Here is a 27361-nt window from a genome sequence, read left to right as displayed (position 1 = left end):
TGAGGTGTGTGAGCGCTTATTATATTTTGGATGTCAACCCTTTATTGGATCTGTCATTTATGAATATATTCTCCCATATTGTAGGATACCTTTCTGTCTATTGATGGTGTCCTTTGCTGTATAGAAGCTTCTTAGCTTGATATAGTCCCACTTACTCATTTTTGCTTTTGTTTCCCTTGCCCGGGGAGATATGTTCCTGAAGAAGTCACTCATGTTTATGTCCATGAGATTTTGCCTATGTTTTTATCTAAGAGTTTTACAGTTTCATGACTTACATTCAGATCTTTGATCCATTTTGAATTTACTTTCGTGTATGGGGTTAGACAGTGATCCAGTTTCATTCTCTTACATGTAGCTGTCCAGTTTTGCCAGCACCATCTGCTGAAGAGGCTGTCATTTCCCCATTGTATGTCCATGGCTCCTTTATTGCATATTAATTGGCTATTTATGTTTGGGTTAATGTTTGGAGTCTCTTTTCTGTTCCATTGGTCTGTGGCTCTGTTCTTGTGCCAATACCAAATTGCCTTGATTACTGTGGCTTTGTAGTAGAGCTTGAAGTTGGGGAGCGAGATCTCCCCGACTTTATTCTTCCTTCTCAGGATTGCTTTGGCTATTCAGGGTCTTTGGTGTTTCCATATGAATTTTTGAACTGTTTGTTCCAGTTCTTTGAAGAATGCTGGTGGTAATTTGATAGGGATTGCATCGAATCTGTATATTGCTTTGGGCAGGATGGCCATTTTGATGATATTAATTCTTCCTAGCCAGGAGCATGGGATGAGTTTCCATTTGTTAGTGACCTCTTTAATTTCTCTTAAGAGTGTCTTGTAGTTTTCAGGGTATAGGTCTTTCACTTCCTTGGTTGGGTTTATTCCTAGGTATTTTATTCTTTTTGATGCTATTGTGAATGGAATTGTTTTCCTGATTTCTCTTTCTATTAGTTCATTTTTGATGTATAAGAAAGCCACAGATTTATGTGTGTTAATTTTGTATCCTACAACTTTGCTGAATTCTGATATTCTAGTAGTTTTGGAGTGGAGTCTTTAGGGTTATTTATGTACAGTATCATGTCATCTGCAAATAGTGACAGTTTGACTTCTTCTTTACCAATCTGGATTCCTTGTATTTCTTTGTTTTGTCTGATTGCCATGGCTAGGACCTCTAATACTATGTTGAGTAACAGTGGGGAGAGTGGGCATCCCTGTCTTGTTCCCGATCTCAGAGGAAAAGCTTTCAGCCTCTCACTGTTCAGTATGATGTTAGCTGTGGGTTTATCATATATGGCCTTTATTATGTTGAGGTACTTGCCCTCTATGCCCATTTTATTGAGAGTTTTTATCATGAATGGATGTTGAATTTTGTCGAATGCTTTTTCAGCATCTATGGAGATGATTATATGGTTTTTGTCCTCCTTTTTGTTGATGTGGTGGATGATGTTGATGGATTTTCGAATGTTGTACCATCCTTGCATCCCTGGGATGAATCCCAGTTGGTCATGGTGTATGATCCTTTTGATGTATTTTTGAATTCGGTTTGCTAATATTTTGTTGAGTATTTTTGCATCTATGTTCATCAGGGATATTGGTCTGTAGTTTTCTTTTTTGGTGGGGTCTTTGCCTGGTTTTGGTATTAGGGTGATGTTAGCTTCATAGAATGAGTTTGGGAGTATTCCCTCCTCTTCTATTTTTTGGAAAACTTTAAGGAGAATGGCTGTTATGTCTTCTCTGTATGTCTGATAAAATTCTGAAGTAAATCCATCTGGCCCGGGGGTTTTGTTCTTGGGTATTTTTTGATTACCGCTTCAATTTTGTTGCTGATAATTGGTCTGTTTAGATTTTCTGTTTCTTTCTGGGTCAGTCTTTTTAGGAAGTTGTCCGTTTCTCCTAGGTTTTCCAGCTTGTTAGCATATAGGTTTTCATAGTACTCTCTAATAATTCTTTGTATTTCTGTGGGGTCCATCATGATTTTTCCTTTCTCATTTCTGATTCTGTTGATGTGTGTTGACTCTCTTTTTCTCTTAATAAGTCTGGCTAGAGGTTTATCTATTTTGTTTATTTCCTCGAAGAACCAGCTCTTGGTTTCATTGATTTTTGCTATTGTTTTATTCTTCTCAATTTTATTTATTTCTTCTCTGATCTTTATTATGTCCCTCCTTCTGCTGACCTTAGGCCTCATTTGTTCTTCTTTTTCCAAATTCGATAATTGTGACATTGGACTATTCATTTGGGGTTGTTTTTCCTTCTTTAAATATGGCTGGATTGCTATATACTTTCCTCTTAAGACTGCTTTTGCTGTGTCCCACAGAAGTTGGGGCTTTGTGTTGTTGTTGTTATTTGTTTCCATATATTGCTGGATCTCCATTTTAATTTGGTTGTTGATCCATTGACTATTTAGGAGCATGTTATTAAGCCTTCATGTGTTTGTGAGCCTTTTTGCTTTCTTTGTACAGTTTATTTCTAGTTTTATACCTTTGTAGTCTGAAAAGTTGGTTGGTAGGATTTCAATCTTTTGGAATTTACTGAGGCTCTTTTTGTGGCCTAGTATGTGGTCTATTCTGGAGAATGTTCCATGTGCCCTTGAGACGAATGTGTATCCTGTTGCTTTTGGATATAGAGTTCTATAGATGTCTATTAGGTCCATCTGTTCTAGTGTGTTGTTCAGTGCCTCTGTGTCCTTACTTATTTTCTGTCTGGTGGATCTGTCCTTTGGAGTGAGTGGTGTGTTAAAGTCTCCCAAAATGAATACATTGCATTCTATTTCCTCCTTTAATTCTGTTAGTGTTTGTTTCACATATGCTGGTGCTCCTGTATTGGGTGCATATATGTTTATAATGGTTATATCCTCTTGTTGGACTGAGCCCTTTATCATTATGTAGTGTCCTTCTTTATCTCTTGTTAGTTTCTTTGTTTTGAAGTCTATTTTGTCTGATACTAGTATTGCAACACCTGCTTTTTTCTCCCTATTGTTTGCATGAAATATCTTTTTCCATCCCTTGGCTTTTAGTCTGTGCATATCTTTGGGTTTGAGGTGAGTCTCTTGTAAGCAGCATAGAGAAGGGTCTTGCTTTTTTATCCATTCTATTACTCTGTGTCTTTTGATTGGTGCATTCAGTCCATTTACATTTAGGGTGATTATTGAAAGATATGTACTTATTCCCATTGCAGGCTTTAGATTCGTAGTTACCAAAGGTTCAAGGTTAGCTTCTTTACTACCTTACTCTAACTTAACTTGCTTATTGAGCTATTATAAATGCAGTCTGATGATTATTTCTCTCCTTTTTTATTCCTCCTCCTCCATTCTTCAAATGTTGGGTGTTTTTTTCTGTGCTCTTTTTAGGAGTGCTCCCATGTAGAGCAGTCCCTGTAAAATACTCTGAAGAGGTGGTTTGTGGGAGGCAAATTCTCTCAACTTTTGCTTGTCTGGGAATTGTTTAATCCCTCCTTCATATTGAAATGGTCCTCATGCTGGATACAGTATCCTTGGTTCAAAGCCCTTCTGTTTCATTGCATTAAATATATCATGCCATTCTCTTCTCACCTGTAAGGTTTTTGTTGAGAAGTCTGATGATAGCCTGATGGGTTTTCCTTTGTAGGTGACCTTTTTCCTCTCTCTGGCTGCCTTTAATACTCTGTCCTTGTCCTTGATCTTTGCCATTTTAATTATTATATGTCTTGGTGTTGTCCTCTTTGGTTCCCTTCTGTTGGGAGTTCTGTGTACTTCCATAGTCTGAGCAACTATTTCCTCCCCCAGTTTGGGGAAGTTCTCAGCAATTATTTCTTCAAAGACACTTTCTATCCCCTTTTCTCTCTCTTCTTCCTCTGGTACCCCTATAATGCAGATATTGTTCCTTTTGGATTGGTCACACAGTTCTCTTAATATTGTTTCATTCCTGGAGATCCTTTTATCTCTCTCTGCATCAGCTTCTATGCGTTCCTGTTCTCTGGTTTCTATTCCATCAATGACCTCTTGCATCTTATCCATTCTGCTTATAAATCCTTCCAGAGATTGTTTTACTTCTGTAATCTCCCTCTGGAAGTCATCCCTTAGCTCTTGTATATTTCTCTGCAGCTCCATCAGCATGTTTATGATTTTTATTTTGAATTCTTTTTGAAGATGACTGGTTAGGTCTATCTCCTTTTCAGGTGTTGACTCTGTTATTTTGGTCTGTCTCATATTCTGCCCTTCATGGCGATAGAGATAGTTTGTGGAGCTAGGGCGAGTGATGGCTGGGAGAACATCCCTTCTTGTTGGTTTATGGCCTTCCTGTCCTGGGAGAACAGCGACCTCTAGTGGCTTGTGCTGGGCAGCTGCACACAGATGGGGCTTCTGATTCTTGCCCGGCTGCTATGGATATTAGCTCCACAGTTGCTGTGGGCGTGGCCTGCCTCGGGAGTCTGCTCCGATATGGCGGAGCCACATTGGAGGGGAAACGGCCGGGAGGCTGTTTATCTCTATAAGGGGACTCTGAGCCGCCCTTCTGCACAGGGGGTTAGGGTGCCCAGAGTTCCCCAGGATTCCCATCTTCTGGGCTAAGTGTCCCAGAATGCTTCTGTCCAGCTGTGAGTTCCCTGTCCCTTTAAGACTTTCAAAAAGCACTCGCTTTTCTTTGACCCTGGGGCACCGGCTGTGGGGACCTGCTCACAGGTCTTACTGTCCTGTTTCCCTATTTTCCAGCACCCCACGCACACACTGTGTCTGTACTCTGGTGCAGGTGGCTAGGGATGGGTGTTTTAGCAGTCCTGGGCTCCCTCTCCCTCCCCGCTCCGACTCCTCTCCTCCTGCCAGGAGCTGGGGTTTGGGGCGCTTGGGTCCTGCTGGGCTGGGGCTTGTGTTTTACCCCCTTTGCCAGGTGCTGGGTTCTCGCAGGTGTGGATGTAGTCTGGCTGTTATCCTGTGTTTTCTGGTCTCTCTTTTAGGGAGAGTTGTATTTGTTGTATTTTCAAAAATATATGTGGTTTTGGGAAGAGATTTCTGCTGCTCTACCCACGCTGCCATCTTGGTTCTCTAATGTGGTTTTTATGTCAAACATGCATCTACATTGAGTTTGGCTCAGAACGTAAATATTTCTTTGATATGAAAAATGTTAAATGAAAGTAAACATGTGATAAACTACAGATTTCTGAGTCTCTACCAGCGTGTCCAATCAACCACAGAGGCTAAGTTTCTAGTTCAAGAACTCCCAGATACCTTTGGATTTTGACAAAATGACTTTACCTTTCTATGCTTCACTTTATTCTCTAAAATGAGGAGACAAGATAAGTTCTCTAACATTTAACAAATTAAGAGACTCATTCTCACACCCTGTGATTAAAATAAGCTCATTGCTTGTAATGTGAAAATCATTTATATTTATAAAATAAATTGCTCTGCAGTAGACAGAACAAAATAGCTTACACATATGTACTGACTGATTGTTGTTAATAAGCAGTGCACTGAGAACACTTAAAAAAATGGAATATGCCCCTCTGAACATTAAATACCAAGGTTTTATTTACATGATGTCTGTTGTCCCTACTAGTTTGTTAGATTGATATTCTATGACTGGATTTGGACTAATTAGAAGGGCCCTTTCAACTTAATTTCTAATGTGGTCAAGTATGTAAATTTGCAAGTAGTACTTCACTGTTGTCCCTCTATACTGAACTGAGTGAACCTTACTATATTGTAGATCTCACTGGGTATGGTTGATCCAGAAGATTCAACCAGAACGAGAACAGAACAGAATGTAAAACAATAAAGTTACAAGTACCTTCCTTTTATAAATGTTCCCTGAAAAAATAATGCTGTAAAGGTATTCAAGCAAATTCCAAGAGAGAGTCATAGAAAATTATCTCAACTTGTTTTGGAAACACCTAGTTGAGGGCCTGGCATATAGTATTTGTTGAATAAATAAATATACAAATACACAAATAAATGGATGAATGATTAATACATGCATAAAAAAATCAAGCAGAATGACAATACCTCTTTAAAACTACTAACTACTCCCTGAGAGGAGCTTGAAAAGTCCTTATAGTAAGCATTTCTAACTTCAAAAATATCAGCAAACACACAAGTGGGTGTGTGTTCATCTTCTATATGTGAAATAACTTGCAAAATAATATAGAATAAGACATTCTCATATTATTGTCTCCCTGGTCTTGGGTGCCATTAAGGGTTTGAAGGAGGTAATGCTCTCATGTTCTTCCCAGAGTACACATTTTAAGTAACAGAGAAGTCTATCTCTGTATGTATGTGAATCTGAAGGAAAGTCTTTGTTGAGGATCCAAATGGCTCCTTCAAATATTAATAAATAGAAGAAATCAATTCAAAAAGTTTCCAGTGGCTTAAAATAACTTTCTCTTAACTGATTTTTTTAATTGAAAAGAAGGTGTTAAAACAGACTACTTCTAGGTGCTCCATGTATCTATCCTTATTGCAAAATTCTTTATAACCCATAGAAATCCTTATTGTTATAATTAATTTAACTCCGTAGATGTATGGAAAGGGTTGCCATCATTTTATTCACATATTTGAAAGTCCTTACTCCCCACTCCTCAATCCATTCAGCGAAGTAATTACAACTTCTTGCTTGATACATTAAAATGGAAAACCTATCACCATTTAATAATATGCACCTTTCTCTAGACTTTTCAGAATTTTCTATCCCACTGAAAAGGGAGAACACAAACTGGTATAAAAAAAGAGAGAGTTGTTGGATAAAACAAACAAATATAAAATTACAAGACAGAAAAAGAACTTTGAATATAAATTCTAAAATTCCAATAATATGCCAAAAGGATTGCTCTGCCTAAAATAACTGGAGCTCCAGAACATTCCTGACTTCAAAGTGCCCTTCTAAATTAGAATAATTAACATTTTCATACATTTTCTTTAACCTAAATAAATAACATTCTACACTCTATTATGACTTCTAGACACTATGACTTCTCAACAACCAGTTCAGTCATTTTAATATCCTTCTCATAGTAGGTTTATATACCAGAGAATTAGTAAGCTATATGTCACTATAATTTATTCATTCTTCTTGTAAAAATAGATTCGTTACCTGGAACTGAAGAAGCATTAATGGAAGAGGGTGAAGAATTTGAGAAAGCATCTAAATTAACAGGACCTGTAAGTATAATTCATTTGCTTTTTAATCTCTAAAACTGATGTAAATCACTAATAGGAAAATCTGGAGGGAACTGAAAGGAATATGAAACAATATTCTTTGAAGAATGTTTTACAGTGTGCATTCAGTGCATTCCAAATAGTCGTGCATAGTGCTTGTGTTAGTATGTGGCCATCAGGATAATAGGTATGCAGCAAAGTTTCACTAAGCACTTTTCAGCTATCGGTGAAGAAGATTTGAATGGAGCAGTTTTTAAGTTCTGGTGCTAATAACTGCTTGCTTATGCACATGAACATTCTAAAAGATTATGAGCCACCATGTTAAACTTCAGTAAGTTTATACATATCATGATAAAAAAACAAATGTTATCCTGAAAATTTACATATAATTTAAGCATGATATTATTTGTTATGAAGTCCTTGTAGTATTTTTGTTAAACTGTGTTTCTTCATTAGAGTATATTGGGAGAAAACTATTAGGTTTAAGATTATCAGTGCAATCTAATGTTAAAAGAATAAACACAGAGAAACTGAAATATACATGTAAATTCTGATATAAAGTTTGTAAAAGAATCTTACTTGGTATAAAAATGACTGTGCCATCTTGAACTATCCCAAACTGAATACTTAGCCTGGGTTTGTGTACTACAAGCTTCTCTGTATTAGCTTACTAGGGCTGCTTAGGTGGCTTAAACAACAGAAATTTGTCTCATGGTTCATTTCATCTGATTAGTTGTTTAGTTTCATCTGAAGCCTCCCTCCTTGGCCTGTAGACAGCCATCTTTTCCTCATGTCTTCACATCATCATCTATACATGGCTGTATTCTAATCTCCTCTTTTAATATGAACACCAGTCATGTTGGATTAGGATCCATCCTAAATGATCTCATTAACTTAATTAGTTCTTTAAACTTATCTCCAAATATAGTCACTTTCTGAGGTACTGGAGGTTAAGACTTCAACATGTGAATTTTGGGGGGTCACAATTCAGCCCATAACGCTCTCTGATGAGATTAAATTATTTGGAACATTATTTGGTTCACTGGATTTATTTGAGGGCACTGTATTTTCTAATGGATGTCATAATAAGATTAACTTAAAAATTACTGATGGAATTAATTTATCTGTTCATCTGTCACTTTTTCATTAAAGCTTACTTAACCCTATTTAAAAATTTGAATTTCTCTTCATTTTTTTAATATAGGTACTTATTATCTTCTACTACACCAAATAATGTATTTGTTTTATTGTCTCTCTCCTTCCACATCATATAAGGTCTATGAGGGCTAGAATTTTTGTGCTTTGTTTTTTTTCATATCTATTTCCCTAGTAGAGTGCTTATACTTAATAGGCAACAGTACATATATGTTGAATGAATGACATCATCTAGCAATTATTTCTTACCATGAGAAGAAAAATATCATGTTCTTGTTATAAAATGTTAGAACCTTAGAAAGAGCATGGTGGCCGTCTGGTTCCGACTTTCCCCTCCCTTACCTCAGGATTCTGAGCTGCTGTCCCTCTTTCTCCAATATATGGATATCCATTTTATAGATAAGGAAACAGAAGACCAGAGAATTGTAGTAACTAGACCAAGTTCCCAAGGCTAAAAGAGGGTTGAGATCAGGAGTTGAGCACCAAGTCAATGCCCTTCTCATGCACACTCTTTATATTTCTAGTGCTCTCCTATTTCTTTCATAAAGTTTCTTCCTCTTTGTTAGACATTTTCTTATATTCCTTATAAACACTTGTAACTACCTGTTGGTCTTACTTCAACTCCTGGGGTAAAGTCTGAGTCCGATCCTTCCTCTTAATTGATCTCCAGATATTAGTAGCTATTGGCCTGTCTCATCTGAGACTTTTTTCAACCAATTCCTACACTGTGTAGTTTTCCAAGACTTCAGTACCTCTGATGCTTTCTCTGATGATAGTCTCATTTGCCAAGTTCCCTGTGAAGTGTGGGTTATGCCACAACCAAACCCAGGGTTCAAAATAATGTTCCCACATCAGAGGATATAATGGGGTATGCACTTGATACAAATGTCATTTTTGGATTATAATCTGGGGTTATAATAACTTTTTTAAAAGGAAATTTCTGACATTAACTTCTGTATGCTTTCATAATCTCATGATGAAAAAAATCATTCAGGTTGTGATCATTTATCACTTCCTGCACATTTTTTAAATCATCTGTGAATGATTAAAAAAAGACAATATATTTCCCTCATATCTAAAAGGATGCCATTAGATTCTTTTTCTAGTCACTTTCTAAAGTCAAGATATATCCTCTCCATAGTATTTGGCTTACATAATAATACCTAATCGCCCAAAGGCAGAAAAAAAAGAAATTTACTTTTCTTGACTAACTTCTTTTGAGTGATTTCAAACTGACCTTTAGAAATTTTTTGCTTTTTTTTTCACAGCATTCACACAGTGTTTTCCTAATGTAAAAATGTTCTCTAAGCTAATTTTGTTTTCATTTATCATTCATTAGATTTTTTGAATTCTTAAACATTCTACAATTCTGTTTAATGTCAAATTATCCACTTAATTCATTTTGGAAATATGTGGAATATAAGTAATACATGGATAAATTAATTTCAGAACCCTTATTATAATTTCTAAGTGGTGGCAATTTTTATTATAAAGAAAACATGGATTTTTTCTTAAATTGTCAGATAAATGATGTTTTAGATGCAATTTCCCTAAATATTTCTTAGGATGTATTTTTGGAAAATTAAAAAGGAAATTGTGGTTTCATCTAAATATTAACAGGGAATTGGAACAAAACAGAGCATTTTTCTTTATTACTGTAAGAAATGCAAAATACTTCAAAGTACATTTTGAGTCACATCCTGCAAAAATATAAACATGCCACAAATGTTGAAAACCATTTATAGTAGTTTCAACACATGTTGTCTCTATTTGCTAACTTTTCATGTTGGGTATTGGATATTAATAAGTGGGTAACAGACTCTTGGAAACTTTTTTCCCCAGTGGTTTAATCTGTGTTTAACAGTTAGATTTACATTTTTATACTCCCCCAAATAAGCAAGTCATTCTTTCGGGATTTTCCTTCCCACCACCTCCTGTGTTTTGGAAGGTCTGTTAGCACATCTACATTTGTGAAGATAAAAACTGGGTTTGTCAGATAAATCTATTTATCAAAATGCACCAACAGGAAGGAAATCTTAGGAAGAAAAGACCAATCAGCAGATGTTGATTATGACTTTTTAGTTAATAATACAGTACATAAATTTTTTTAGATCAGTAATCCGTGAAGACTTAATATTGATAATTTTTTAATTCCACAATTCCTATAGCTGTCTTAGTCCCCAAAATTATATTTTGTTTTGAAAATACTAAACAAATACATGAGCATAATGGGAAGAGAAAAAGATAATTAAGAAAGACATTTAACATTCAGTATCTTACTGACATTTTTTGTTCTCCTTTGTAAATCTTTTATTCATTTTATTGATTGACCAATACTGACCACCACATCATAAGCTTGTTACGGAACCTGGACTGATCACCCACGGAAGAACCAAGCGGCACTCAGAGATCTTGGAAGGCGGGAGGTTTACTTCACACTGGCGGGCTCAGAGGAAAGTGATCTCCAAAGGTCTGAGCTCTGAGCACAGGCAGGGCGAACAATTTATACTTTTCTACTTCTGTACATGTGGCATTTTGGCATGCGCGGCAAGCAGGGCGGAATAAGAACCCGGAAGGGTCCTAAGTAGGGGGGCTGAGATTCTCCTGTTAGCCCTATTGGCCATGTTGAAAATGTTATTTTCCTTATCAAGCTGACTCCCATAAGACTTATGTAACTGGTCATCATTTCTTAAAGTAGAAGAAAAATTAAAAGAAAGTGAAAGATTTTCTAAAATTTCTAGGAATTACTAAAATATAAGTTGTATTTTTTAATACATTTTCCTTATGAAGAGTTTTACCTATTTGAGGAGATATGTAAAACTTACTAGGATGATAGTAGTTATAATAATGCTATCACATATTTGTATAGAACTTTATAATAGTTAAGCATTTTCACATACTTAACATCAACTGTCTCTGAATTTTGCAAGTTCCATGACTTATCTGACAGCCATTCTTTAAAAATCTGTACTCTAAATTGTAGATGAGCATACCGAGCTTCCAAAAGGTCTGGGAATTTGTCCCGGGTCACATAGGTAGGGCAGAACTCAGTCATATTTCCCAGTGCCCAAACTCTTTTTCCCAGAACTTGTAGGGCCCATATAATTATTAAGGCACGAAGACCACTGTCAAATAGCACATGTAATATAGAAAGGATAAAAATTGGCCATTATCAGTAGTCAATATCAAAGATAGAATTATTCATTAGATTGGTTAGGTAGTGAAAAAGTAGAAGTTTGAGGGACTGAATCATAAAACAGGTAGAATTTTATGAGAGGGAGGAATCAGTAGGTTTGGAGCATGAAAGACTACTCTTGCTTGGGTCCTTAGCAACTGGAGGAGTCGGAGAAACCAGGGCAACATGACAGGAAGGGGATCTTAAAATTAGAAGGAAAGTGAAATGGAAGATAATACATGTCTCAGAAATAATTCCTCAGACAAACTTGATCCAAAAGTGAAGCTCAGGTGATTCCAGAATCATCTTAATATGGAGTCTACTTAGCTGTATTAGAGGTAAATTTTGATTACTTTTAAGCTTGACTAATATTGTGCTTTGTTGATTAGTAAATTAACAAAGCATTTTGTTTATTGGTGGTCCCACAAGCGGATGGCTTTCTTTTTACACTCTTCACCCATGCTTTCTACTTCCTCTTACAGGTATTAAGGGTGGATCTGATTGTCTGAAGTTGGAATTTCCCACACATACCACATTTTCCCAAGATTCCATGAACATGAACGTTAAAAGAATACATTTGGGTTAGATGCAAATATAACATGCTTTTGATACCAACTATAATATGAAAACATAAAGATAAACATTTATGTGCATATTTTCAGTAACACATATGACTGAACTTCAAATTGAGAAAAGAGTTTTGACAGTTCCCACATGAGTTCCTTTTTATTGGAAAGAAGTGAATTTTTTTGTTAATTCTTAAAAAATTTTCTGCAGCCAGTGAAGTGCATAGGTCTACCTGTGTTTCTATCCCCAGTTCACTGTTAATTAGTACAGTGAATTCTCTTATAACAGGGTATCCGGGTGCTTTTGAGAATTATGTTAAAAGAGAAATTCCATTACACACAATGAGCACTGATTGCTGAAATTTAAGGGAAATTTTGCAATCTGATGAAATCATATGACTTTTTACAATATGCAGATTGCACAAATGCCCTTTATTCCTCTACTCTGAAACCCGCGTACTACTTTCAAGCCAAATAGTGTGTGTTTCTGTTGGAGATTTACTCCTTTCATTCCATTTCTTCTTTCCCAGATCTTTACCTCTTTTCTCTAAGGCATGTCAAAAAAGACCTATACACTTAAAAGATACAAAATTATGAAAGTATCACTTATCTTGACAATAGCACAAAAAGAATTGTACCTATAGCTTTCCAGTATAAAATATGGCTATGAACTTTTAGTGGACCTTTAGACTATTTCATTAACTATGAATTGTGATTCCCCTGCATTCTACTTCTTTTCTAACAATATTGTTCCATCCTACACACAACCCTCCCCTCATAAAAATTTTGTCTGATTCATCATCCTTACAACTTGACATTTTAAATGTATCCAATAAAACATCCAAATTCTTTTTCATACCCAAGTATAATTTTATGATAAGTAAATTGTTGGACATATTTTAGAGCATTTACAATTTTATGTAAATTGATTTAAATAACTTAATAATGGAAGCAATGTTGAATGAATAGATTAATGAACAAGTTGCAGTTTTTCCTTGCAGTATGTATCTAGTGTGGAAAAATAGACACACAACTAGCATTTATGAAATTAAGACTAAACATATTCCAACTGTACTCTTGCAAAATGAAAAAGAAATTAATGTTCATTATCATCTTGCCAAACAGAAGTTATAAATTATCGTGGATTTGTCTCTTGAAAGATAGTATTGACCAAGTGCTGGCAGCTATGTAGCAATGAATTGTCTGCTAAAGAAGAGCAATTAGTACAAATTTTGCTCAACCCTGAAGGTTTTTACTATTTCTTTTTCCTTTCACTTGTGGAATTTTGCTTACCTTTTATCACTCATAGATATGGGATTACAATAAAACTACTTAAAGCTAAGTACTATAGTGTGCAAGTTATCTAACTGATTTTGGAATCTGTTGGTATTTTTTTTTTCCCTTTGACATTTTAGATTTGTTGATTTCTAACACATTGAGGATGCAAATATAATTTTTTCAAACTTCTATGAATTTTTAAAATATAACTTCTAAATGTAATACTGCATCAGAAAAAAAATGGCCTAAGATGATAAAGTATGACATAATAAATGTTAAACCATTGATTGTAGCTTTTGTAATTAATCAGTCTCCTTACATAATTTCACTGATTCCCCATTAGTAAAAATAATGAAATTATTTCTTGGGATCAGTTAAATTCTGCATTTTATTGCTAAGATAATTAGGAGAAAGAGTGGCCTAATATGCATTGGTGTAGAACAAGAACAATTGATTTCTAAGCAAATAATATCCAAGAGGATATATGACAGCATGCTGTTAGTGTCCTGAGATTCCAACTAATGATGAGTCTATTAGTTCTTATTTATATGATGGGCAAAAGAGAAATGTATTTTGACGTTTTTAGTATTTTGACATTATTGCTAATGCTTTATTAAGATGATTGCTAGAACAAATTTCATTTGATTGGCATATAAATAGACTGAAGAGGAAGAAAAGCAAGATGAGTTATGTTTATGTAGTGAGGTAAAAACCCTATATGTACTCTGATTATGAGCTATGCAAGGTATGTGCTGGAACGGCCTTTTTGTATGTGAAACACATTAAGTTAATACAGGCATACCTTGATTTATTGAACTTAGCTTTACTGCACTTTGCAGATATTACACTTTTTACAAAGTAAAGGTGTGTGGCTATTCGGTGTCATTTGATCACTTTGTGTCATAATTTGGTACTTTTCGCAATATTTCGAGCTTTCTTATTATTATCTTATTTATTATAATGACCATTGGCGTTACTATTGTAATTGTTTGTGGTGCTATGAACCACACTCGTACAAGATGGTGAACTTAATCAATAAATGTTATATGTGTCCCTGAGACACAACAATATTAAAATCAGGCCAATTAATAATCCTACAATGACCTGTAAGGGTTCAGGATAAAGGAACAGTCACATATCTCTCACTGTAAATCAAAAGATAGAAATGATTAACCTTAGTGAGGATGGCATGCTGGAAGCTGCGGAAGGCTGAGAGCTAGGCCTCTTGTGCCAAAGTTAACCAAGTTGTAAATGTAAAGGAAAAGTTCTTGAAGGGAATTAAGACTGCTACCCCAGTGAACACACTGATAATAAGAAAGGGAAACAGTCTTACTGATTAGATGGAGGAAGTCTCAGTGGTCTGGATAGAAGATCAAAGCAATCACAATATTCCCTTAAACCAAAGCCTAATCTGGAGCAAAACTCTAAATCTCTTCAATTCTGTGAAGGCTAAGAGAGCTGATGAAGCTGAAGAAGAAACATTTGAAGCTAAAAGAGGAACCAGGAGGTCTGAGGAAAGAAGCCATTGTTCAAAAGATCAAAGTGTAAAGGGAAGCAGCAAGTGCGGTTGGAGAAGCTACTGCAAGTTATCCGGAAGATTTAACTAAGATCATTAATAAAGTTGGCTACACTGAACAACAGATTTTCAATCTAGATAAAAAAAAAAAATAGCCTTCTATTGGAGGATAAGGACATCTGTGACTTCCAAAGCGAAAGAGGAGAAAACAATTCCTGGTTTCAAATCTTCAAAAGCAGGCTGCTTCTCTGGTTAGGGGCTGATGCAGCCAGTGACTTCAAGTTAAGCCAATGCTCATTTACCATTAGGAAAATCCTAGTGCTCTTAAGAACTATGTTAAATCTACTCTCTCTGTGCTCTCTAAATGGAAAACAAAGCCTGCATGACAGAACATCTATTTATAATATGGTTTACTGAATATTTTAAGCCACTGTTGGAACCTACCACTTGGAAAAAAGGATTTCTTTAAAAATGCTACTGCTCATTGCCAGTGCACTTGGCCACTCAAGTGCCCTGATGAAGGTGTACAGTGAGAGTAATGCTGTTGCTCATGCCTGTTCACACATCCATCCTGGAGCCCATGGACTAGAGTCATTTCAACTTTCATCTTATTTTTGAAGAAATACATTTTGTAAGGCACTAGTTGCCATAGATAGTTACTCTTCTGATGGATCTGAGAAAAATCAATTCAAAACCTTCTGCAAAGGATTTCTCATTCTAGATGCCATTGAGAACATTTACAATTCATGGGAAGAGATCAAAATATCAACATTAACAGAAATTTAGAAGAAGTTGATTCCAACCCTCATGGATGACTTTGAGGGGTTCAGTATTTTATGGAGGAAGTAACTGTAGATGTGATGGAAATAGAAAGAAAACTGGAATTAGAAGTGGAGCCTGGAGGTGTGACTGAGTTGCTGCAATCTCATGGTACAACTTGGACAGATGAGGCATTGCTTTTTATGGATGAGCAATGAAAATGCTTTCTTGAAATGGAATCTACACCTGGTGAAGTGGCTGTTAAGACTGTTGAAATACAACAAAGGATTTAGATTATAACATAAACTTAGTTGTTAAAGCAGTGGCAGGGTTTGAGAGAACTGACTCCAATTTTGAAAGAACTTCTGCTGTAGGTAAAATGCTATTAAATAGCATTGCATGGTACAGAGAAATTTGTGAAAGGAAGCATCAATCAATGTGGCAAACTTCATGCTGTCTTATTGTAAGGAACTGCCACAGCCATTCCAACCTTCAGCAGCCACCGCCCTGATCAGTCAGCAGCCACAAGATTGAGGCAAGACCCTCAACCAGCAAAATTATTATGATTTACTGAAAGCTTAGATGATGGTTAGCATTTTTAAAATTTTTTAGTTAAGGTATGGATATCACTTTTTTAGACGTAATGCTATCACATTCTTAATAGACTACAGTATGTGTAAACCTAACTTTTTCATTGACTGGGACACCAAAAAAAATCATATGCTCTTTATTGCAATAGTCTGGAAGCAAACCGGCTTCTCTTTGAAGTATGCCTGTATTCAGTCACTTAGTGGGCAGGAAAATCATTAAGATCCCTACAAAGAAAAGGTTTTCCTTTACATGTTCAACTTCTTCAGCTATGAAAACTATAGATTACATAAAAATGATTGGACACAATGTGCTTTCCTACTGAAACTTAAACACTTGTGGGCTTCCTTTCTCCCTCAACCATATTCATTTAACAATGATATTTTATTTGCCTATTATAAGAAGTGGTCACATATAAAGTCTGAGTCTCAGGTATGTACTGACTCCAACTGGAAAAATATTATGTTCCTGCTATTATGTTGACTAACATGTTGTATATTAAAAGAACATTGGGAAAAAATTTTTTGTAGGAACTATGTTAGCAAAGTTGCATTATATTGAATAACCATCCCTTTTTAAGATACTGAATTCTCTTTTCCTCTTTTCCATGCATCATAGATTTTAAAAGAGATTTCCAAATGTTAATAAAATATATATTTCATTATCAATATTAGACTTGTAAAACATTTAAAAATATAGTTTGGTGTAACTTCCTATTATTTCTGTTACAGTTTTCAAAATTTCAATTAAAAATATTTTTGTTATAAGTATAATAGTATTTATTGTAAAATTTTTGGAAAATTCAGTGAAGAATATAACTTAAAAACCAAGAATCATAACACAGAAAGATGAATTTCCACATTTTGTTTTATTTTTACAGTATTTTTATGCATGTGTATCTGTAAATATGTCATATCCTAATTCAAATTGTGGACTATAGTCCATAAGCAACTTTATATTCTGCCTCACTTTACATAACATAATAACTGTAGCCTCACATAAAATCATCTGTAAACCTCATTTTAATGCTTGCATATTATTATAGCCTTACCTGTTTTAGTATCTGTTAGACCAAATATCCTCCTATCTTTTTAAAGTTTTTAAAAACTTGTAGTGTCAAACCATAATACAGAGTTGTTGTATTTGAATTAGATTTTTAAGTTGTGTGTTCACAACTAGCTTGTCCCAGACTAATGATGGTCATAAATTGATTACAGATGTGTTGGGATCAGGCATTCCAAGCCTCCCGGAAACTGTTTGGGGTCCTGTTCTGGTGTAAACAGTCTATTCCAGGCCCTGCTGCATGTTGTACAAATATTTTTTTCTATGTTTGTTTTGATATGAAAAGGCCTGGGAAACCTGGTGTAGGTTGCTTCTGAGATTTTGACCTTAGAAGTACTACTTTGGAGACAAACCATGCACAAAATCATCATTAGTGTCTCAGTGTTTTCCTCAGGCTGGATTCCTAAGGGTCAAAGAGTATGAACCATTTTAAAGTTCTTGATACATGCTCGAAAAAGTCCAGGTGCCACTTTGACCAGGAATTTCCCAAATCCTTTCCAGCATTAAGTATCCTCGAAATGCAGAAATGAACAAAAAATTCACAAAATTAATGGATCATACTGTAAAATGGAATACTTTTCTCCTTCAAGTTGAGTTCCTTTATTTACAAGTAAATTTCTTTGATTGTGAACAATCAAATAATTAATTAAATTAATGAACAATTTTTATGTATATTTATTAGACTCATGTATTTCTGTTTTTTTATGAGTTGTTTTTTTCTTTGCCATCAGCCATATTTCTTTTGGGGTATTTTTTTTCTATTGACTTGTTAGTATTCATTATGCATCAAAAACAATTACTTGTTCCATTTTCTATTTGTGGTAAATACTTTTAGTAATTTTCTTTGGCCTTTTAATGTGGCTTATGATTTTTAAAAATTATTTTGAAACTATACATTTCCTTTTCTAAACTCTTTCATTCCTTTTAGGCAGAGCTTTACCTTCCCAATATTTAGATAAATATTTACCTAAAAGTTATTTACATTTTCCCCTTAAATTATTCACTAATTTTGAGTTTATTTGGTGGTTATTTGAGTCAAGGAATTAACTTAATATATTCTCAAATAAATTTTGTCACTGTCATTTGTTTTTGAGAACCCATTCTTTTGAGAATTTTGAGAACATTCTTTTAGTGTGAATTTTTTCTTTCCATCTTAATTTATTAGGTATAATAATGTCAAAACTAATGTTTATTTAATATTAATTTTTGTCAGGTACTTTACAGACATTATCTCTTATTCTTTGCCAACAGTTCTCAATCATTACCTAACTTATAGATGAGGGCACTGAGATTTAGGGAGATAGGATAACTTGCATTGGGTCCCTCAAATTCTAAGCCAAGGAGCCAGGAATGCACTTACCCCAAGTGGCTCAAATCCAGGGTCAGCTCACAAAACCAACCTACTATCTGGGCACTGGAGAGTTCACCTCCATTGATTTGTGTACTATTTTTGTTTTAGTTATTGTAGCTTTAAATGTTTTAATACAAGTAAAATCCTCCCTTTCATTCTTCATTTACAAAATCAAAGAATTTAACTTTCATACAGTAACTAGCTGCTCTTTATCACACCCTGAAAACTGACTTCTTGTATGATTTTGTTTAAATATAAGTTTAGCATTTTGATCTTTGGAAAGAAGCTTGGTATATCGTCATTTGCCAGAATATAGGAACCTACTCATCAGTTTCACAAGTGATTTAGTTTGCTTATATAAAAAGCATTTCACCTAGTGATTTTTACAGAGTTTCTGAAACAAAGCTTCAATATTCACAAGAACCTTATAAATTAGAAACAGAATTGTTATCTTAACTTTTAGTTATTTTGTTAAGTATATTGTGACATTTTGGTTAAGAAATAAATACAAGCTTCTTGAGAAAAAGAGAAGCTGAATAATATTTAAGTAATATCTCTCTGGGATGTCACAACTATAAAAATTATTTGTATTTCTTAAGAACCATGAATCAGATGCCGGTGTTTATTTTACTTAAATTTGAATTTCTGGAACTTTGTCATTTCCTTTTTAGGTTGCACTGATGCTTTTTATCAGGAAAGTATTTGCATTTCAATAGCAAGAGAGTCAGCTTGTCACAAAAGTGGAGGACAAGCCATTTAGGGTGCCAGGCCTTCCTGCTTGAGATTCCCTGCTGTTGCTATTGATAGATGTGTGCAAGGGGAAATGTGTTGAGAATGACTGGCAACTCTCAGACTAGATTCCCCTCTAGAGCAGGGACCCTGCCTGTAACCCTGTGAAATGCTTTAGGTTTACTTACAAGAGTGAACTTATTCAAAATTGTATGATCACACTGTAAAGTAATTTGTTTATCTTCACTTTTAGATTAAGAAACTAAGTCTAAGGAAGTTAAGTAAACAACTAGAGGTGCAGTTGGAACTGATATAGATTGAATGTTTGTGTCCCCTCAGAATTCATAGGTTGAGACCTATTCCTCTAATTCCTCATATGATGGTGTTTGGAGGCAGAGCCTTTGGGAGGTGATTAGGTCACAAAGATAGAGCCTTCATAAAGCAATTAAGGCCCTTATAAAAGAGAGTCCAGAGAGTTCCCTTGCCCCTTTTGCCAACGGAGGACACAACAACACAGCCCACAGCGAACCAGGAAGGGGGCCAAACGGGACAACACACAGAATGTGCAGGCGCCAGGATCATTGACTTGCCACAGCCTCTAGAACTGTGAGAAATTTCTGTTGTTCTTTAGTCACCCAATCTATGATATTTTATTTAAGAAGCCTGAACAAACTAAGAGAGAACCCAGGTTTGTCATACTTCAGAGCCGCAGTTGCTCACTCTGTGGCGCTGCTGGGGATTCAAGTCATTGCTTTTCCTCCTGCGATTGGAGGGCGCGGAGCGTGCACTTCCACCTCAGGGGGGCGCCACTTCAGGTCCTACTCCACTTCAACCTGAGCAGTTCTGTGTTACCTGTCTTAAGGTGTAAGATTGGTTTGAAAATAAAAATTGTCCTGCTATAGACAAAGTTGAAAATTACTGTTCAGATTATTCATAAATTTGAGTATGTCCTCTATTTTCTTAAAGACCACTTACATTAACATATAGCACTCTGTTCCTTTTGCATCATGTAAATGTTTCGTCTTTTTCACCAAACACATTTAGGGCTCAGGATTGAGAGAATTACAAAAATTATATCTTCACAAGAAAATTTACGTTAGAGATCTTGCATGCCTTTAAGGTCCTAGAAATCATATTCGGTTTGGTCAAGTAACAAATAAAAATAATTACATTAACAAAAGAATATTAAACTTTTTTCAGACTGATACAATTAGATACAGGAGGCTACAGTTAAAATTTCTTATTCTTAAAATTGTTTGCAAGTATGTCCAATAAAATTCAGACCTTATAGATTTAATAAGTATTTGACTGCATTTTTAAATTACTCCTCAACTTGAGGGTGAGAAAAGAAATAAAATCTCATAAATGCAATAAGTCATGAATAAATGAAAATTGTTAGAAATTCCTAAGGAAATATTTTATAATCTGGGACTGACCCTAGCCAAGCATATCACTTTCACTTGTAATGGACATTAAATTTTAACTATATTACTCCTCATCCAAATTTGCCAAATACTAAATTTCCACTTCTCTTTTTGTGAGACTACTTAATTATTCAAATCTGTCCTGGGAGGCTGATTCTGGAGAATGGAGTTAGTTCATGACCTTCAACTCAACAGCACCTCTATAACAGGGAAAACCTTATTCCACTCTCGACTGCTTTCCTGTAAGACATCAGAAGACGAATGGTCTCCATTTCTTAAACTAGTGACTTTTTCATAAAGCTATTGACATAAAAGGAAAGCAAAGAAACTTACTAAATGATCTTTTGTATATTGCAAATTCAAGCATAATACTCATTTTATCTGTTGTTTTCAGTCTTTTCTCAGTCATGTTGTGCAAATGTCAAATAGTCAACTTTTGATGTGTTTTCACACAGTAAAAGAGACTAGCAAGGCAAACGTTTTGCACATGGTTGTAGCTGAGTTTCGGAAATCAATAATTAACATTTATATGTGCATTTCAGTTTAAAAATGTTCTTACATTTTTCTAACTATCCTGCAAATAGGTATTGCTGTTATCCTCATTTTAAAGATGTTTAAGGAAGCTAAGAGAATAAGTTGCCCCAAACCACAAAGAACTAGAATTGCTTTAGGCTTGTTCTGAATGTGCTTTAAAATTTTAGCAAATAGATGGCAGTGTAGCTTGCAAAATCATCAACCAAATTATTTTACTGGAGTTTGATAGGAGTCCGGAGTTGTCCATGATATGTACTCTGTGATTGTCAACATTAAGATATTTTTACCAATAATATAATAAAGTAGAAAATAGAATTTCTGTCATGAGTCATATTCATCTCGGGATATTCACAGTACCCAGCACAGTGCCAGGAGAAGGAGATGCTCAATTAATGCTTGTTGGATTGAACTGAAGGAGAAGAAATCACTCCTAGAATATTGGGGTGTTTTTATTCATTAGCCACCTTTTCCAAAGGCCTGTCATCCTAAATAGAATATAAGGTTACACTTCAAACATAGTAACTATTTTAACTTCACTTAAAGCCACAGCTTTTCTGCTGGAGGACCTCTCAGATTGTTGGAGCCTGGTGCTCAGGCTGAAATGAAGGTTGTAAAATGATGTACTGAATAATTTCCATTTTGTGGCCTTTAATTTCTTTGACATTTCTCCTCTTATCTAAATAATAGTACCTCCTAATCAGATGTTTGATTATGATGTGGTATTATCATAGTGGTTATTATGTCAGGATAATTACAGGTAATGGAGTTGTGCTCAGATTGACACTGGAACCAGATATCTTAGTACCTCCAAGACATGTCCTTCCTATTAAAAGAGGCTTGCTAAGTTCTTAAATTAGAGTCCCCTTAAAACAGTCTTCTTTTGAACTCTTATCCTATAAAAAATAAAATACCTCATGTTTTCAACCTCTTTGTTGCCTGCATTTTCTGTCCTTAGTGGAGAGCTAATACAGATGGTTCCCTGCTTAAAATGGTTCAACTTAAGATTTATCGACTTTACCATGGTGCAAAAGTGATATGCATTCAGTAGAAACCATACTTTGAATTTCAAGCTGTGATCTTCTCCTGGGCTAGTGATATGTGGTATGATGCTGCCTTGCGGTGCTGGACAGGGGAAGCCAGCTCCCAGTCAACCATGCAGTCAGGAGGCTGAACCACTGATAGATCTGTCCTGTACCCATTCAATAAATCACTTGAGATATTTGAGACTTTTTTGTAAAATAGGCTCTGTGTCAAATGATGTGGCCCAATTGAAGGCTAATGTAAGTGTTTTGAGAACTTTTAAATTAGGCCAGTTTAAAACTATGATGTTTGGTAGATTAGGTGTATTAAATGTATTTTTGACTTAATGATATTTTCAATTTATGATGGGTTTGTCAAGACATAACTCCACTGTAAGTTGAGAAAGATCTTTACTCACTCAGAAATTTCTTCATCGCTTGCCCTTTTATTCAAATACTTACTGTTTTCTCATACCAGTTGTAAGAAGCAATATTGTGTTTATCCTAGTTCTCCATTGCAACTTAGTGACTATTCATTTTCAACTCTGAAATAAAATTTTTCTTCCTCTGTGGTTCCTATCATCTAGCACAATGTTAATTTAACTCTCACATTCCTCAGGACACTTGGCATAGACCACCTATTCAACATGCTACCCTCAAAATTTCTTTACATCCTATATAGCTTCCAACCAACATTTCTGATACCTATGGCCACACCCTGGACCTTTTCAGACCTCGTTCTGCTTTATCTCTGGACTCAAACTCCAGTGTCTACTAAAAATACCCTCCTTTCCATTTTCTCATAACTTTAGTCCCTTTCTTTGACTTCCCTAAGAACTTAACATCACCTCCTTATTGCTTCCCTATCTAGCTGAGAGCTCAGGGGTGCACCACACCAATGCCTTGCCCATTTAGCCTTCTTTTGCCCTAATGTCCAGCCTTGGATCCTTCCAACCTGTTTATGCTACATTTCTATCCATAGGTTGATGGGCACTACAAGAAGAAATCACATAATTATGGAGATTGTTGCAATGCAAGAGTAATGCCCTCCAATTTTATTTCTCCATTCACTGTGACAGTCCATTCATCTGTCCTTAGTCAGCTTCCATTCTCTTTTTCCCAAACCTTCCTTTACAATCTTCATTTCAGCCTGAGTAACAGGCTCCAACAATCTGAGAGGTCCTCCAGCAGAAAAGCTGTGGCTTTAAGTGAAGTTAAAATAGTTACTATGTTTGAAGTGTACCCTTATATTCTATTTAGGATGATAAGCCTTTGGAAAAGGTGGCTAATGAATAAAAAACACCCCAATATTCTTGGAGTGATTTCTCCTCCTTCAGTTTAATCCAACAAGCATTAATTGAGCATCTCCTTCTCCTGGCACTGTGATGGGTACTGTGAATATCCTGAGATGAATATGACTCATGACAGAAATTCTATTTTTTACTTTATTATATTATTGGTAAAAATATCTTAATGTTGACAATCACAGAGTACCTTCCTAACTCCCTCCTTCTCAAGACAGCAAAACCAGCAACAAAACCAAACAAATAAACAAACCTTAGTTCTGCCAAGTGTGAAGCCTCTTAACATCCCATAAACCTTTACTCATGTATAGGTGTCCTACATTTTCATCCAGTCTCAGAGGGGAAGAGGCTTGAATTTCCTATTCAGGGTTGCTCTTGAGAAAATCCTTTCTTTCTTTCCTAAAAACATCCCTTCTCGTTCTTCTGTTCCTTGAACCATCCTCTCTTGCTTCCCTACAGTATATGGACATTCTCAAACATCTCCCATTAGCAAACAAATATTTTAATTATTTCATGCTTCAATTAGCCCCTGTCCCTCTCATACCCTTTACCTCAAAACCCTGAAGAGACCCGGCTTCCTTCCCACTCATGAGTTCTTTAATCCACTATAAAGTGAATATTTATTTCTTCATATCCAAATCCAATGAAATACTATCAGTCTATTTTAAATTTAATCTTTTTATGGAAATTGATGTAGTTGACTTCTACTTTTTTATTCTTGAAGCTCCTGCTTCTTTCGTTTTCTGAGACATCATACTTTCTGATTATCTTGCTTCTGACCATCTTTCTCAGTCCTCCTCTGCTATCCCTAAGTTGTGTCTCTCTGTTTTCTCTTCTTTTCTTGAATAGTCTCTCAGTAATGTAATTAACACCCATGACTTCTGTTGGCTTTAAGTTCAGTTCTGTCTTTTGGAACCAAAATGCCACCACTACCAGGAAGAAGAAGAAGAAAAACACCAGCACAGAACCTATCCACTGGATGTCCTATTGTATTTCAGTCTTAAAAAGTTAAGGCTGAAATCCTTAAACTTACCTTCCTTTTTACCTCAATTCAAAATTTCAACATCTCTTACCCAAGCTATTTTGAAAACTATCTTTATGCCTTCAGTCTTATACTCCATTAATGCATCTTCTCAAAACCTAAAGAGATTTTTCTAAAATAAAAATCTGATGGTATTACTGTTTCTAGTAGGATAACATTCAAACAGTTGTTAGTATGGCATTTATGAGCCTCAATAATCATCTCTCCACCTTGTATCCTGCCCCTCCAGCCACTGTGAATGACTTGCCACCCTTGGAACCACAGATACTAGCTTCAAGCTTTCATAGTTCAACAGTCTATATTATGCTTCATGGAAAACTGTCTTAGCCTCCTTTTCACTTCTTAATCACTGGAAAAACCTCTATCTTTTACTAGTGTTACACCTTCCAGATCCTTTCCTGACTCCCCTTGTGTCTTTCTTTTGTGCTCCAAAAGTTGCTGCATTCTAATGCCCATCTTAGTCTCACGTGCTATGCTTCTTTAAGGAATGTTATGAATCTGTCTATCTCAGTCTATAAGAGCCTAACCCCTGAGATTAGAAACTGGTTTTATTTATTTTTACCCCACAGCATAGTAATGCAGACAAAGGACTAAATGGGTCTCTGAAATTAAAAATGTATTATTTTTCTGTTTTCTGATGGAAAACACTGTGTTGCTTCATGTTGCAGTTGCTCTCTGACTGTTGTGTCCATGCACAAACAATCTCAAGAAAATAGACATTCAGGCAGAACTGGAAAAAAAAATAATTCCCTAACACCCAGCATAGGTGCAGAAACTCTGTTGGTCCTCCAGGGTTTGTTTTTTTTTAAAATGATTTGGTAAATAATTAAGAATTCAATATTATGTCTAGTGTAGTAGAGAACACAAAGATATATTGGGTATAATTTCTATTTTCAAAATCTATCATCTAGTCAGGAATCCAGGCATTCACTAGAAATCAGACTAAAACTTAATGTAGGAAAAATAATAAAATTTTTAATAAGAATTGATATTTGCTGATTTCTTTCAATGTGCCTGTTGTGTTAAGTGTTCTCATGCATGATACATAATTTTCACAACAAATCAGTGACATTATCTCATTTTTTTAATGAGTAAATTAATTAAAGGTTAATTAGACTTTCTCAATGACACAATATATTAATGGTCTAGTGATAATACAAGAATCTGGTTCCCAGGCTCTTCATAGCCAAATACTATATATGTCTAAGGGTAAAAATGAAGGTTAAGACAAATACTACTAAGGAAACAGAACTTGAGGGAAATCTTAAATGTTGAAATGGTTTTCTATGTACAATGAGAAGGGATAAAATACATTAGATGAGAAAGCGACATATGATGAAGTTTTAGAGTTTATAATAAGTGGTTTTACTGCAAGGGCCATAGAAGCCTTCAATGTTGGAGCAGATGATGTGTTATTGAGTTGTAGAAATACTGGTAGATTATGGATTCTGAATGCTAAATTGAAGGCAGTAGGGATCTCTGGTCACCTCTGAGCATGTTATATTAATTTTGGAATACTAGAAGGCATAACCTGGCTGGCTACTTGATGTGGTTAAATTTTGATGGAGAACAATTATGACATGACAAGGACACAAGTTTGTAATCCTTGACTATGATGTTGAATTTCTGAACACAGAATAGAAATGGATAGCAAGGAGGAATAGCATGTTTTTCTACATTTCTACTGTTTTTCACTTTACTGAGGTAATTTATATATTGTAAAATTTGCCCATTTCAAGTATATAATTTAATGATTTTTGGTAACTATCATGAGTTGTGCAGACATCATCATAATCCAGTTTTGGGACATTATCATCACCCCAGTAGGATTCCTCATGCCCTGTTTATAGTTAATCGCCATTTCATGCCCAGTCCCAGAAAACCACTAATCTACTTTCTGTCTGTATAGATCTGCTTATTGTGGACATTACATATAAATGGAATCATGAAGTATATGGTCTTTTGTGTCTGGCCTTTCACTTAACATAATGTTTTTGAGGTTCATCCATGTCATAATATGATCGGTGGTTTATTCTTTTTTATTGATGAATCATAGTATTCCATTGCTGGATACACCACATTTTGTTTATCAGTTCATGAGTTGATGGACATCTGGGTTGGACATCTGGGTTGTTTCCAGTATTGGACTATCATGAATAATGTTGCTATGAAGATTCACATGCAAATCATTCTCTGGATATATGTTTTCATTTCTCATGGGAGATTCCTAGGAGTGGAATTTAATTTCTGAGTCATATGGGCAGTTTGTACTTATCTTTAAAAAATTTCTCCTTTGCAATTTTTAAGTGACAAAATTAAAGCTGTGAAGAATTACCATATGTCCCAGCAATTCCACTACTAGGTATGTACCCAAAATAATTGAAAACAGGTGTTCAAAGAAAAACTTTGACTGTTCATAGCAGCACTATTCACAGTAGCCAACAGATGGAAACATAATGTCCATTAACCTAATGAATGGATAAACAAAATGTATTACACTGGTAAGTGGAGTATTGTTCAGCCATAAAAAAGCAAAGTCCTGATACATGCTACAACTTGGAAGACCACCCACAATATTATGCTAAGTGAAAGAGCCAGACACACACACAAAAATCATATTGAATGATTGCATTTATATGAAATATCCAGAATAAGCAAATTCATAGAGACAGAAATCAGATTAGGAGTTGCAGGGGGCTGAGAGGAGGGGAGAAAGGGAGTAATTTCTTAATGGGTTTTCTCTTGGGAA

At 35.3% G+C, this 27361-nt stretch overlaps 1 protein-coding gene across 6 annotated transcripts in view; it reads left to right on the top strand.

The window, feature by feature from the left end:
- The window catches only part of C3H8orf34 (chromosome 3 C8orf34 homolog), a 429407-nt gene that overhangs the window by 324965 nt on the left and 77081 nt on the right, over positions 1 to 27361 (top strand). For all 6 annotated transcript variants that reach the window (XM_057498011.1, XM_057498012.1, XM_057498010.1 and 3 more), the window contains exon 10: positions 7037 to 7113. In XM_057498011.1, the coding sequence (XP_057353994.1) occupies positions 7037 to 7113 (77 nt within the window). The remainder of the gene's footprint in view (positions 1 to 7036; positions 7114 to 27361) is intronic.

The sequence above is a fragment of the Manis pentadactyla genome, chromosome 3, assembly GCF_030020395.1.
Source record: "Manis pentadactyla isolate mManPen7 chromosome 3, mManPen7.hap1, whole genome shotgun sequence".
Taxonomy (NCBI): Eukaryota; Metazoa; Chordata; class Mammalia; order Pholidota; family Manidae; genus Manis; species Manis pentadactyla.
Note: the sequence above shows the minus strand (reverse complement) of the source record. Positions and strands in the feature narration are given on the sequence as shown.